This window comes from Falco naumanni, chromosome 9, assembly GCF_017639655.2.
Source record: "Falco naumanni isolate bFalNau1 chromosome 9, bFalNau1.pat, whole genome shotgun sequence".
Lineage (NCBI taxonomy): Eukaryota > Metazoa > Chordata > Aves > Falconiformes > Falconidae > Falco > Falco naumanni.
In genome coordinates, this window is record NC_054062.1 from 22685109 (window position 1) to 22699867 (window position 14759).

General features: G+C 42.4%; 1 protein-coding gene across 1 annotated transcript in view; it reads left to right on the forward strand.

The window, feature by feature from the left end:
• The first annotated feature begins 798 nt into the window (after window positions 1–798).
• The window catches only part of COL17A1 (collagen type XVII alpha 1 chain), a 36971-nt gene continuing 23010 nt past the window's right edge, over window positions 799–14759 (forward strand). Inside the window, 16 exon segments of the mRNA XM_040607066.1 lie at window positions 799–850; window positions 1579–1623; window positions 2417–2515; window positions 4375–4512; window positions 4870–4917; window positions 5849–5884; window positions 7578–7625; window positions 8005–8148; window positions 9126–9269; window positions 10014–10085; window positions 11047–11118; window positions 11485–11550; window positions 12851–13015; window positions 13390–13479; window positions 13619–13663; window positions 14283–14432. Of these exon segments, the coding sequence (XP_040463000.1) occupies window positions 799–850; window positions 1579–1623; window positions 2417–2515; window positions 4375–4512; window positions 4870–4917; window positions 5849–5884; window positions 7578–7625; window positions 8005–8148; window positions 9126–9269; window positions 10014–10085; window positions 11047–11118; window positions 11485–11550; window positions 12851–13015; window positions 13390–13479; window positions 13619–13663; window positions 14283–14432 (1414 nt within the window).

The following is a 14759-nucleotide window of genomic DNA, read 5'->3' on the forward strand; positions in this document are numbered from 1 at the left end:
TGATTACAGTACTGTGTAGACTGACCTGAGCTGGCATTAAATTAGATCAGATTCCAAAGCTGCAGACAGAGCCTCCAAACCATCCCTGCTTTGCCTGTAAAGCAAGATAAAGCATTTCCTACCTTAAGTTCCTTGTTGCCAAAAATAACTAGTTTAAAGGTACCTCCAGTGTTTCTCTGCTTCACTGAAGTCAGTCCTGTGGCTTAAGCATCAATGTACTCTGAGAATGCACACTATTGCTGTCAACAGTATCTTTCCTCAGGTTTTTCTGGCAGTAGGGGAATGGTGCAGGTCGCTTACTCCTACAGCTGCCTGCATTTCTAATCCTGTACTGTTGAGTCCTGCCCAGAGCAGATATGCAGAGTGGTGTTTGGATCCTGTGGTTCTGATCAAGCCTTTGCAGGGGCACAACTGGAGACCATAGTGTAGTGCCACAAAGTCTGGATATGAATCCAAGTATGAAATTCTCCAGCACTGCGTGGATTTGCTTCAATTGCCCCAGTCTGTTAGCTTTACAACCTGTTAGCTTTACCTGTTAGCTTTACAACCCCACCTGCTGTTTCAGCTCTGCTGTGTTGTGCAGCATCCAGTTTTGTAGGCAGGTGGTGCTGGTCTGTTAGCAGTACCCATATGGCTCTGGAAAGGCACAGCAAACTCCCTGACATAGATGTCTTCCAGGCAGTCTAGTCCCCAGCTGAAGGCAGAAAAGCGGTGGGATTTGTGGTAACTGTTGTCATCTCATACTATTCACAGAGCTCTGAGTGCAGTCTCTCTGCTTTCCCTGCAGGTGGCAATGTCATGGATTCCGTGAAGAAAACGAGGCAAGATGGATCAGAAGTTACTGAAAGACGTAAGGAGAATATTTTTTATTTTGATGTCACACACCAAAAATCCCAGAAATTGATTTTTGTAAGTTTTGTAAGGGACTGAATGCTGACCAGGGGTCCAGAACTAAATACTGCACCTGTCCCTGGTCTCTGTTGAAGTCAGAACAAGGAATAGAATGGGGCAATATCAGACATTTGGACACATGTAGCATGAGCTGGTTGTTTAACCACAGATGATTGCCATGTAGTAACATTTCCAGCCAGTAGTGCAGACATTTGGATTCTCCTCCTACCTCTGATATGGCCTGTGTGGCCCAGAAAATATTCTTTAGATATCTTGTTTGGCTGTGAGTAAAACAGAGGATAAATTTCCTGATGGCATTATGGGAATTAGCTAGTAGGAGGTTAGTAAGGGGTCTGACCATGGACTTTGCTGTTACAGCAATGGCTGTGGTTCAGAAGCGTCAGAAATAATACTTCCATGTTTTACAGGGATCTTGTAAAGAAAAAAAGTCTTTCATGACACTGATGTTCTTAGTTACTGTAGAGTTAGACAGGCCTGCAAACAAACACACAGCATTGTGTGCTAATGAGAGTGCAGCCCCTAGGCATTATGATCTTAAGGGACTTTTCTTTAAATGAGTCAATCTTCTTTGAATGAGTCATGCTCTTCAATGGAAATTAAGTAGAGCATTGGTCTTGTTTGGCTGTATTAATATGCCATTACCTCTGCACCCTTTTCTTTCCTCAGTTATTACAGAGACGGTAACCACAAGACTGACATCCTTGCCACCCAGTAAGTAGTTGTCAGACATCACGTTACTTCTGCTCAGTGTTCTGTGCCCCTCCACGTGATTTAACTGCATTATTTCTGTAAATTCCTGGGTACAGCAAGTCTGAGTGCAGAAAGACTTGCACCCAAAGAGAAGCTATTTTCAGAAATGTCTCTCCCAGAATACTTGTTAGTGGAGAGAAGTAGTATGTGGGGAGCCATCAGGGTATTGTCAGAAACAGCTGCACAAAAAAGTCCACTAAGACTGGTAGACCAGACTCTCCAAGGGCTTAAGCCCAGATATAGGGTCTCCAGTGGTGACTGTCTTTTGGGGACAAGGGTCAAAAGTGATGGGTCTGCAGCCTCCACTGCTGGGGCTGCAGTGTATTTCCTTGTCATCTTATCCAGCTGACAACAGTGAGTGAATCTTTTCAGGTAATATCACATATCATGGGCGATTTCTACCTCTGCAGGGAAGTACAAGTACCAAGTAGGGAAGAATTCTACATGCTCTTTATACTACTGTATTCTTGACTAGCTTGCTGCAGCTGGGTTGGAAAGGAATTGCACTATCTCATTTATGATGAGAGTTAACAGGAACATCCTTCAGTCCATGTATGGAGCAAAACTTGAATACAGACTTGCTGGGTCTACAGTGTGAATCGTTATGTGCTCTGCCAAGACATTTCTCTGCAGTTCTGATGTCTCACCAGACATGAAGCTATGCTTGTAGTGAGTGTGAGGACAGCTTTGGTTACCTCCTGCCTTGCTCTTCTGACCCTGAGAGAATGTCTCATTTTGTGCTCATCTCTTCCAGAAGGAGGGAGCAGCAGTGGGCTCAAAACATCATCCCACACTGGAGGGAGCGGAGTGGAAAAGAGGTCTTACACCCATAGCAGCAGCTATGTGACTTCAAGTAAGGAATGAAGACATTGCACAGTGATGAAACAGAGAGTGAAGGCAGCAGAAATGGTCTGAGGAAAGATTCAGGGCAGGGAAGTAGGATGAGCCAGAGGTAAGGAAAACAGGGTATATGAAAGTAGAAGTGGCAAATACGCAGAACAGAGGTATTCCTTCCCTAGATCTGGGTGTGAAGATAGGTGAGTAAATGGCAAAAATCCCATTTTCCACAGGGAAAGCTTGGTTTCAGAACAACAGCAAAAAATGCCATTCCCACCATTGTTAAGAAGTCATTCAGAAACCAAATTTCCCTTCTTTCAGGATTTCCAAATCACAATCTTTCTGACCATTCTTGTTCAAATTACAGTTTTGATTAATCTTTTTGTTGATCTTGCTGAGGTTAGAATATCATTAAAGAATTTCCTAGAAAATATTTTCTTGTGCATGTGTGTCCATGATGTTAGCACTTTCAACAGTATGCCAGATTTTCAGGACATGCTAAATCAGTAAGTGCTGTGTACTCCATAAACCCAGGGTTTTTCTCTAACAGCTTTCTTTGCCCAGCTGTTAGATTGTCATAGTAAAGGTTTCTGAAATATAAGCTTTCTAGCCAGGTTTCTGGCACACCCCTCTCTCTGTCCCCAGTGAGATAGATGGTATAACTATCTTTGTAGAAAACATCCTCCATGCTTCAAAAGAGCTGACAAACCAAAGGGAATGAAGTTTGGAAGCTCAAGAGCAAAATTAGCCATACGCAATAGATCTGACAGACACCTCCATACCAATTACAGGCCAGAGCGTGGAATCGTTTTGCCTCAGGGTAGATGTGAAGTAACTCCAGTGAAGATGTCAGTCTAATTGTCTGGACTAGCACCAGTCTGAGAACTGAACGCAACCTTGCAAACAACTCAGATGACTGTGCGGGATTGCCATCTTCCTTGTTATCTCTTTTCAGTGTGTGGAGGAAAAGAAAGGAATCTGCACTTCAGAGATAATGAGTTCTTGAAGTTTCACAGCCCGTTTTCTAATGTCTGCTTTCCCACTCTGCTTGCAGAATGCCTCTAACGGAGGCCTACTTGTCACAGTAGTTCTGCTGAATTACGTGGGAAAGTTACAGAACAAAACAGGGGAAAGTTTGCAAGAAAACACTTTGTTGAGGTTATAAGGGCACAGTCTTTTTGCAGGAGCAGTAAACAATACCCAGTCTGATCCTGCTGTCAGCATGGATATGTTGTACTTCATTACAGGGCTACCTTTTTGCTGTACTCTGATCATACTCCAGCATTAGATTTCGTAGAAGAGTATGAACGCATTAGTTATGGCGGCTCAGTTCTTTCTCCCACAGCACTGATGTGAATTAGGAGGTAAATTCTTTCCTCTATCTAAATGGAACAGCCACTAATAACCTCCACGCTGCCTTGGGCCTGATGCAGACCTCCATAACTTCTACAGAAAATGAACTGACTAAGGCATGACTAAGTGAGAGTGTGGATAGCTGCTTTGGGAGGGAAGTGGACTCATATCTGCTCTCCTTTATTTCATGAACTGTATCCTTCAGCACTATGAGTTTGGTTTAACAGTCTCCCAATTTCTGTGGCTTGTGTCATTTAACAACGGAGTTTACAGGTGAATCTGTATCCAAACTAAAACCCAGAACCATCCAGAGCCAGATTTATTCCTGCTTAGGGGAGGTGGCTCATTCATACCCCTAGGCCAAAACCTGCTGTCATATATATCATTGACAATATCTTTTTCTTGAAGCCACAAAGATAACCAATACTCCTCTCTGCACCGAATATTGAGAACTCAGGACATCCAGAGCGTGCATCCAGAGCATACCTTCAGTTTGCTGAGGGCATTTTGTTTTGCCTATAGGTGGAAGTGGTAGATTGAATTCAACATCGTCATCCTCTGGCTACAGACAAACCCAGTCTCCCAGCTCTACTCTCACCAAATCACCTGGCTCAACATTTGAAAGAAAAACCTATGTCAACCGCCATGCAACATATGAAGGTATCACAGAACATGCCATGGAAAGGAGGCAATGTGTAGTGCACATTGTGAGGTCGCATTAATGCAGGATTGTCCCAAACAGCACAAGAATCCCATTGTGGTTTTGCTAGGAAATAAGCCATCAGGGACACATTTTAATGATTAAGTCCTATTTATAGTAATGCTCATTCCTAAAAGGAGTTCTGGCACATTTTTGTTGAAAGACATTAGCAGCTTTCATGTAATCCTGCATAGCTCTTTTTTAAAATGGAAATGTTTGTTGCCCACTGGGATTAGACAGTTACCAGGAAGACATGTTTTTAAAGCTTTTAATGATCTTGTGCAAAGTATTAATGAGCATCTTTCTGTTCTTTGCAGGGAGCTCCAGTGCAAACTCTTCTCCTGAGTTTCCCAGAAAAGAGATTGGTATGTTCTTTTTAGAGCTGTTCCTTTGAACATTATGGCAAGGCCATGTGAGCTGGTGACTACAGTGGCTTTTTGCACATCGCTGTGTCTTGCTCTACCTGTGCTGCCTCTGTATTGAGCAGCCAGTACAGCTCAATGATTTCGGAAGAGTTACTTGGGATTTACATTAACAACTGACAGCAGAGTCTCTAGCTGATACATATTCAAACAGAGGGTGCATACCATATATCTGCTGCCCTCAAGTGCTTTTGTGACACTCTCCATGTAGCATTAGACACAGACAGGAGAACATAGATATGGGATGCTTCGTAACATTTCTTCCCCTCTGCACCCATAGCTGAGAGAACAACTCCAAGCAAGAAAGCCCAGACAGGATTTTGAGCCATTGCTGGATATACTTACCCAGTAGCTCTTTTCTAGGTTTCAACATGTTTATATGGAAAGATGAACTGTCTCTCAAGTGATATATTCTACACTGAACTTTGTCAGCAGGTATGAGTTTGCCCTGTCCAAACTCTAAGCTACTGATTTTACTCAGTGCAAATAGTGAAAAATATGGTCAGGCCATCTTTCTGGCTCAAAGAGGAGGCAGGGTTTCGAAGTGTCCAACCTTGGCTGGTGCGGTAAACAGGCCTATTGGCTTCCTTTTGGCCAGTTGGAATGGGAGATTACCGTTTATGAACAACATTTATGTGTACAAAAAGAAAGAGCAGTTGGTCCAGAAATGCTAAAGGTGCTAGTGATTCTTTAAGACACTTTAAAGCATAAAAGTGGCCTGGTAAAAACTTGAAGCATTCAGTTCCTCCAGCTGTGCCACAAGTAGAGGTTACTGTCTGAGTCTGAGCACTCTGAGAAAGATCTATGTGTTCATTTTCAGTGAGGTCACAGACAGTAAAGCCTAATACTGCTTTTCTTTCATTGCTGTTCACAGCATCTGCCTCCACAAGAGGGAGAAGCCAAAGTCGAGGTGAGTGATACTGTTCTTTTAGAAGCCTCCATTGCTTTCTTCAGTATGATTCAGGCTATGTTAAATGGACCTATTCTGTAGCTGGAATCAACCAGTTTAAGTGTAGAGCAGTCAGATGAGGTATGTGGATTTACACCACTGCAGATGTGAACCATTTATCTGTAAGCAATTGCTTAAACAAGTTTGGTGTAAAAATTGACCTTAGTGAATATCATGGTGGTTTGGACTGTGTCAGAAAGGAGGATCTACCTGGGGACCTGGACATCCAGGGGCATAGGACACAGGCTTCTGTCTTGTCTGTTCACTACCATAAACTCTGTCCATCCATGCTCTGTGACCCACCTCTTGACATATTTACAGTAATTGTATTCATGGTACTCCTACTGCAATCTATCTTGCAAACCATAAGGCCATACCCCAAAATGATCTTATGCTGGTAGTAGAGAGGTGGTGAGGAAATTATGGACTTGCTGTGGTCTGTTTAGCCAGCTCACTGTACAGCTCTACATTAAGGCATTCAGCTTCTCTAATAATTTATTAACAGTGTTGGGGAAAGAAGGATTATATTGGTCTGTAAGAGTGTAATATCTGTTCCCAGTTGCTCGAAGAGGAAACTATAATGTCACTTTATCCAAGTTTATTTTAGCGGTGGATATAAATCAAAGTGCGCTCTTGCGCACTTCTCCTGGAGAGTATCACAGTTTCCAATTATTCTACCTCAGATCTTCACAGGCTCCTCTAGCACACTACATACCTGAGCTCCCAGCAGAACTAGGCCATACATAATAAAACAGACACCAGAGAATCAGCTCCAGCTTCTCATATTACTTCAGAAAATAATTCCAATCCATCAGCTTCTCCACATGAATGCCAAAGCTAGTGTTTCTTTTATAGTGCATGCACTGTCAGATTTCATCTTGAGGAGCATATATTGCATGTCCTGGCTGGCCAGTTTGCTTGTGGGTAGCAAGCTTAAAGGCTTGCCCCAGCCAAATCACATTAACTCTATAGTCTCTTGCGCTGGACAGTAAAAGTCAGTAATAAAATCAAGTACCTAGCGAGAATGTTGGCTTAAAACTGGCCTGGTTACATTCAGTGAGTCAAAAGACAAGCCAGCAGGTTGTAAGAGACTAAATCATACAGCCCATTGTAGAGAAGACAGTGTGAATTTTACCCAAGTAAAATCCCAAGTAGGGATTTTGTGTATTTAGTAAGCTTCTTTTGGCTCTCTCAGTTTTTGTCCAGAAGGACAATAATAATAATAATAATAATAATAATAATAATAATAATAATAATAATAATAATAATAATAATAATAATAATAATAATAATAATAATAATAATAATATTTTTAGTGAGTGAGAATATCAATATGATTGAGGACTGCATAATTAGGCCTTGCGTATGTCTGACAGTAACAATGTTATTGACTTCAACGGAGGCTTTCAGTTAGTAAAATATGGGTGTCTGGAATTAAAAGTATCAAAATGTGACCCCAAAACAAAAGGCACCCAAACAAATTTACAACCAATTCACATGGGCCACGAGTGCTGCTCAAATCAAGCAGCAAGACAACAAGATGGAACACAGACATAAAGAAGGAAGGAATTAACTTCAACCTAAATATTAATTCCCAGCCCAAGACACAAATGCATCTCACTCTATATTCATGATCTGCTTTTTCTTTTCCCAGAGAGTGAAATACGGGTCCGACTGCAGAGCGCATCTCCCTCTGGCAGATGTAAGTGCCATGGATTTTATTCCAGGGGGATCAGATATAATATAGAGGGTGTTGTTGCTCTGGGTGTGTCTGCAGCGTCTTTGGGACCCAATCTTTATGATGACAGCAGCATATCATTCTTTTTTTCCTGTTAAGAATATTCATTTGTCTCCCCTTTTTGAACAAGGAAGGATGCTGTGGGTTAGATGGTGGTCTTGCAAGGGTGTAGTTGTACTTAGTCCCAGAAATGAGGCCTTGAAGCTTTGTTATTAAGTGGCATCCCCAGAAAGTACAGCTTCTTGGACAGGTAGATTCTACTGAGTGGTTTAGTGTGGGTAAGATTACAGATCAATGAAACAATGGCTTTTGGGTGAGCCTGGACACTTGCTTTTCTTTCCAGGGACAGAGTTGGATGATGTGAAACGTTTGCTGAAAGGAAGTCGGTCAGCCAGCTGCAGCCCTACTCGATCGCCATCAAGTACTCTCCCGATACCGAAAAAGGCTGTGGTGGAGACAAAGATGGTTACTGAAAGCTCTCAGTCAGGTACTTGGCAGAGGATGGTTAGCAATGCTGGAGCCATTCCAAATATTATTTGCCATAAAAATACCCAGTTGCTAAGAACAACTGAGTAAGAATATATGGTCTCTGTCCCAGACAGTGGTGGCAATACAGAAAAAGGGTCAGAATGCTGGAGGGCTGTCCAGATGTTGACCTAACAAGAGCCATCTTGGTAGCTTTCTAGTGTCTTGTCTGATTTCCTTAAAAGTAAGCCAGTTCCTGCTGTCACCAGCTTTAATTCAGAGGCACTTCTGGCAGAGACAAAGAGCTCTAAACAGATATGTCTTAAAGTGATTTGATCTCTTATCTCCAAGCAAGATGGAGATAGCACTGAAGACAACATTTGGGTTATTGTTTGATTTATTTGCCACACCACATGGTTCAGAGATCACTAGAACTCGATAGTAATAGTAGTAGTACTTAAAACACTATAACCAGCTTTTATTATTTATAAGCCTTACCACAGGGCTTGAGGCAGTGGTATTCACATTCACTCCACTGCCTTCCACCAGTATCTAGGAACAAGCAATACCTTTTTTTCTTGCACATGGCTCAAATCCTGTCCAAAACTTGGAATTCTACTCCAATACACCAGTGAACAAATCAGAGCCTTATGTGGGAAGTAAGTCATATGTTGCATGGGCCAGGATGATTTATTAATAGAATGGCGGACCAAAGTGTTTTATTCTGGTATCATAGAATCTACAAGCAATGAAATCTCTTCAAGGTGTTTTATGAATGATTATGCTATCATGTCAATCTTTACGCCACTGGTTAAAAATCAGCTGGGCTGTAATCAGCTGGCATTTGATATCAGTTATACCATGTTAACCTGGAGTCATTGTGTTGACTCCACTAGGGTAAAATTTAAGGCAGGTGAAGTTTTGTGCCATGTAAACCTGCAATGCATGCTAAGCCTGGTCTCATTGAAAACTACTTCTGTTTGTTTGGTTTTTTTACAGTGTCAGGGACATACGATACAACCATACTGAATACTGCCCTCCCTTCGTACATGTGGTCCTCCACCCTGCCTGCTGGGTCTTCCCTTGGTGGTTATCATAACAGCTCTTCCTTGATCAATGCTATGTCTCACTCTACAGGATCAGGTATGTTCCCTGGACTACCCAGGCTTGAAGGATGTAATTTCACCGAAACTGGGTCAACAGCAGTGCTTTTTTTTGCACAGCAAGAAGAACTAAAATGATGGAAAAATCGAGATGTAAGGGGATATGCTTGAATTTTCTCTGGTTTTCTATAACTTGCTGCTCTCTGCTTCTACACTGACTGTATTTGAAAGTCCTTCTTTGTGAGAATCTATTGTCCTGAGTGCCTGATCTGTTACTAAACTTTGGTGATAATTTTATCGATACGGTCATGCTCACGTTCCCTATCAAAACTAGTTTTAGACTCTAGACATTGGGTCATCCTGGCCCATTGTAAGAACAACTGGGCCTGACCCTTCAGTCCTCATATACTAAAGATGTGATCAGTAAGTGCTGAGCGTGCTTCTATCTTGCGAGGCACACTTCTAAATGCCAAGGGTGCTGCATTTCCCAGCCGCAGAGAAAAAACGCAGGAAACTTTATGGTAACATACTATTAAAAGCTTTGCTTTCTGATACAGTCTCACGATTGCAACTTGTCTGATGTAGGATTTTCTCCCCTTTGTCAGTTCAGTAAAAGAGTGGTGTGAAAATGTTTAAGATTTTTCCTCTGTGCAATTATTGTGCATTTTTACTAATTGCATTTCCAAGTGACTCTGACTTAATTTCTGTGACTGTGCCACTGACCTTTGGGTGCTGGATTTCTGATTCCAGAGAAGTAGTAACATTTTACCTCCTCGTTTTGTAGTTTTTGGTGTTCCAAATAACCTGGCTCCCAGCAATCATACTCTGAACGCAGGCCTGAGCACTTCCTCTACAGGTCAGATTTTTCTCTTCTTCCCTTCACAATTCCACAGTCAAGGCAGACAAGTACACTCTGTTTCTCTTCTGTGCCTCATCTCAGTGTCAGCAGCTTGTATGCACGTCCCAGTTATTCGTTGGTTGTGGTGGATTTATTCTGAGTTGGCCCTGTATAGTTGGTGTTACCTCCTGACTATTTTTGTCTGGGAGGCAGGGAAAACTAGAGGATTTCTAAGGAGAATAATTTATCTTTTGAAAGACAGCTGTTAGGACAGCCTGTTTCTTCCCTAGAACAACTCAGGGTAATGTCTTAAAAAATAAACTCATGTGTCAAACTCCATAAAGGCCCACTGGTCCTCTGTCAGTTTTCTCTGTAAATTCCCTTTGATTTATCTGGCTCATGGCTTCTGGCAGGCTCTCTTCAATGTCACTGAACCACTTCTCTTCCTTTCAGTCACACACACTATGTCTGCACAGCACAGTGCCATCCTGCAAGGTCTCTGACTGGGCCTGCAAGGAGAGCAGGGGGTATGAGAGCGGTCTGTACACTGCACTAATATTGCCACACTGATTCTGTTACCAAAGGTGCCACCTTCCAAGCCATTTGCTTTTCTCTGGACAGTACTTTGACACATACTGTGTGCAGTTATCTCCTTAAATTTCCCAAGCACCCCACCTGCAGAAATGTCCATGCAGCCATGAGAGTGGCTTCACATTCTATCTTGTGATAATTTTAAAATGGTCACTGCTATTGTCCTGGGCCAACAATAACTTATACAGCAAAATGATCTAAGCAAAAATACAATTTGTAAGGAAAATCTTTGAACAGAAGTGCTTAGGCCGGTGATGACTCCAGCTAGCTGGTGAATTTTCTTGGAAGAGGTTGTCATTATTCTCATAGGTCTGGTTTTGGTTTTAGCCAGAATACCACCTGCACTACAGGACTCCTATAACCCCCCTTGCGATCTTTTTCTTTGCAGTGTTCGGAGTTCAAAACAACCTGTCTCCAAGCTCTTCAGCCCTGAACCAGAACGCTACTGCAGCCTCTGCAGGTCAGCAACAGTTTAAGCCTGGAGAAAGTGTGAGGGTCACCAATGTGTGCTGCCTCCTCCCACCTCTACTATAGTGACTAAAAAGTTCATATTGACAGAGACTCCTGCATTACCATCTTCTTGTGGGGAGCAAGGTGGTATGAGGGGATATTGAGGAACATTTCCTCTGCTTTGCATGTGCAGGAATAGCTCCCTGTGCTATGTAGGCACTAGATATTCACTTGCTGGGGGAGCCCTTGCTTGTTTGAGTTGTCCTAGGTACCCTGAATAAGAAAAGATTTTTGAAATGGTGTTCAGCCCAAGGCTGGTCTGTGTAGATACCTTGTTATCCTTCATCTCTTCCATTCTCTAATTTCTTCATTGCAGCATATGGGATGAAGAACACTTCTCAGAGTAACACCGTGGCAAGTACTGGTGTGTCTGCCTCAGCGGGTGAGTGTGTCATTCACAGTTGTTTAGGCATGGCCTTGTAAGGCATATCATGATAAAAACAAGTTAGAGATTCAACCAGCTGTGTGACACTAATGCCTGGCTCCTCAGGAGCATGACTTGTCACTAACCAAGTCTCATACCAGTACCTTTCTGAAAAGAAAGCAAATGAGCCAGAAGCTAAAATGAGCAAATGAGATGGTCTGATTCAGATCTCTCCCACTCTGTGGTAACTTGGATGATTTCATTGCAGCTGTTTCTGCTCAACGGGCAGGTAACTGGATAGAAGATCGCATGTGTGAAATTGTGCTTCATTTGAAGCCAAAACACATGCAAGGTTGATTTTAGACATCATTTTGCAGTAGTACCAGCCTCAACCAGTCAAAAATCAAGGAACTGATTTACACATAATCAGATTTTTTTTTTTAAATGAAAGAACCTGAGGTCTTTCTACTGACTTTTTGTCCTTGAATGATTTGGATTCATCTTTTCCATCTGGCTTTTGCAACTGAGAACAATAAATTAGTCTTTTTTTTGTGTGTGTGTAAGGGAAGCCAAGTTTCTTTTGCAATCCAGGGACTCCCAAAGATGAGGCTTAAAAGTAGATGTGAATACCACAGAAGTTATGATAACTTTTCTAACACAGGTTTACTCCAGGTTGATGCTAGAGCAATGGAATAATACCATTCTGGTTGTTTTGATTTTCAGTGTGTCAATTTGTGTGCAAATTCAAGTATACTGTTCCAGGCATATTTGATACTGCCTGATAGCAGAAGGATGACCACACTGATGTTTTGAGCCTTGTTTGGCCTGGGCCAAACCTCAGTAAGCTACGGTTCAATGCCTCATAGCCATGCCTGGCTCTCAAGGATATGGAGTGCTTTGTGCTTGACAGAGTAGGTCTGCTAAAGGTGCTCCTCAGCTTGAGCTGTGCTGGCTCTGATAACCCTTGGATATCTCTCTCAGACTGAGTTTCTATGATTCTATAGTAAGTGTGTTTGAGAAGCAAAGAGGTCATTGAGCAAATAATTTCTATATGTAATTGATTCCAGATGCTCTCCATTTTTGGTAGCGGTCACTCCTCTGCTAGTGAATACACATCTCTAAAGACATTTAATGACACACACTGCTCTCCTCCTAGCTTCAGTAACCAGTGTGTCTCTTATTGGGTGTTTATAGTAGTGGCAACCCCAATCACAATGCAAGTACCTGTTTTAATGAACAAAACTGCTGTGGCTTGTAGTTATGACTCGGTGGCCCACGCTTATCTCCTCACGTTTCCCATCTTTTACCAATATTCCAGGGGGAACTGTTTTGAGCTCCCAGGGAGATGATATTCTGCGCAAAGACTGCAAGTTCCTGCTGCTGGAGAAGGAGAATGCCCCAGCAAAGAAGGAGATGGAGCTTTTGATCATGACAAAGGACAGTGGCAAAGTCTTTAGTGCCTCTACCACTGGGCTTAATGGAGGTAACTTCTCTTCTTTGGGACACGTCGATAGGCTGAGGGCGGAGAAATAGAGACCGATCATAAGGGGAGTTCCGAGTTCAGGACACTACATCTGACTCCAAGCCTTGCAAGCCAATCAAGAAACTCTGGCAGGCAGTTAGCCTTTAACTATGCCAGCTGCAATCTAGGTCTAGCTTTTGCATCTGAAGCTCTAGAGTTTGCCTTGGAATATTTCACAAAGCTCAGAAGCTTTGAAAGCAAAAAGCTAGATCTGGTTTAAGCAGGCAGAGCTATTGTGTCTTCCCAATAAAAAATGTGCCTTTTGCCAATGAATGAAAGTAGGCCTGATTGAACTTCTGGTATAATGTTTTTAATTACATTTGGTTCTTGTTCAGGATCCTTTGTAGAACACACCTTGAAGAAAGAGAAGCAGGGATTTTCCTCCTCTTATGCTACAGATACTGGCCTAAAATCAGATGCAAATGGTAAGAGTTTGTCCCTGTGGAAATGCAACAGACCTTTCTCCTTCTGCCTCCATTACTATCTTTCCCTTTCAAGCCCATGCTCTAAGTTTAATCATGCATATAAAGACTATTAAACCCTCTTTTTCTGCTATTAAAACAGGAGGACTGAAATCTGTGCCAACAAGGGACAAAGCAACCTATGCAGGTAAGTGATGCAATTCAGACATTCATTGAAAGAAGCACCAAAGCACAATATACAACAAAGCAATTGTCCTTGAGTGACATGAATCATCTCTGTGCAATGACATCAGAGGGAGGGAATGTCCAGGAGGCTACTCTGTCTGTAATGAACAGAGCACTTGCCAGAGACATTGGTATCAGTGATTTGATTATGGATGAGTGGGCAGTTGGGGTATTTTTTAATTGCTGGGGAAAACTGGATAGCTGATAGGTGGTACAGCTGCATCCTGCTACCAGGATAGATGTATGGGAAGGAGAGGGCTCAGACAGACCATGCTGGCTATTGCTGTCATTTATGGCTCAAAACTGTACAAAAAACTGACCCCAAGGGGATCACATTTTTCATCTGTTATTGTAAAACACACTGAGTGTTGTCCCCTGTTGGAATTCCTATTAGGAATGCTGTTCCCATCTTCCACCAGGACTAGAATTACACCCACTGTGTGCAGAGTGGGATGTAAAGATTTTTCTCCATATTCCCTTGTATAATGGATCAGACCTTGGTGTCCTTATTCTAAGACGTTCTTGACTCTGAAGTCAAGGAACTCTTCATTAACAAGGAGACTGTCCCTTCCCTCTTCCAGAAATACGAAATGGTGATGTGGGGGGTGCAATCGGATCAACGCCATCCTGGTGTCCTTGTGGTTCCTGCTGCAGCTGGTGGAAATGGCTCCTGGGTTTGCTGCTGGCCTGGTTGCTTCTCCTTGGATTGCTTTTTGGACTCATTGCTCTGGGTAAGAAATAACTGAGGAACAAAACATTGAATTGGATAGAAAGAGAAACAGGGGGTGTAAGCTGGCAAAACAGCCAAGTACCAGAGATATCAAGCCAGAGAACTGAGGAGTACCTTCAACTTGATGGTGACTGCTGCTAAGATACTACAAATGAACAGAAAGGATAGATAAGGAATGTAAACCTTTTATGAGAGGTTATATAGCCTTGGGGTGAGTACGATAGGAAAACTCCTGAGATTTGAGGTCTTACTTTTCCAATTCCAAAGCTGCCATATAAACTCCAGATATCCCTGCTAGAAAAAAGATGCAAAGAAGAACCTTGCAAAA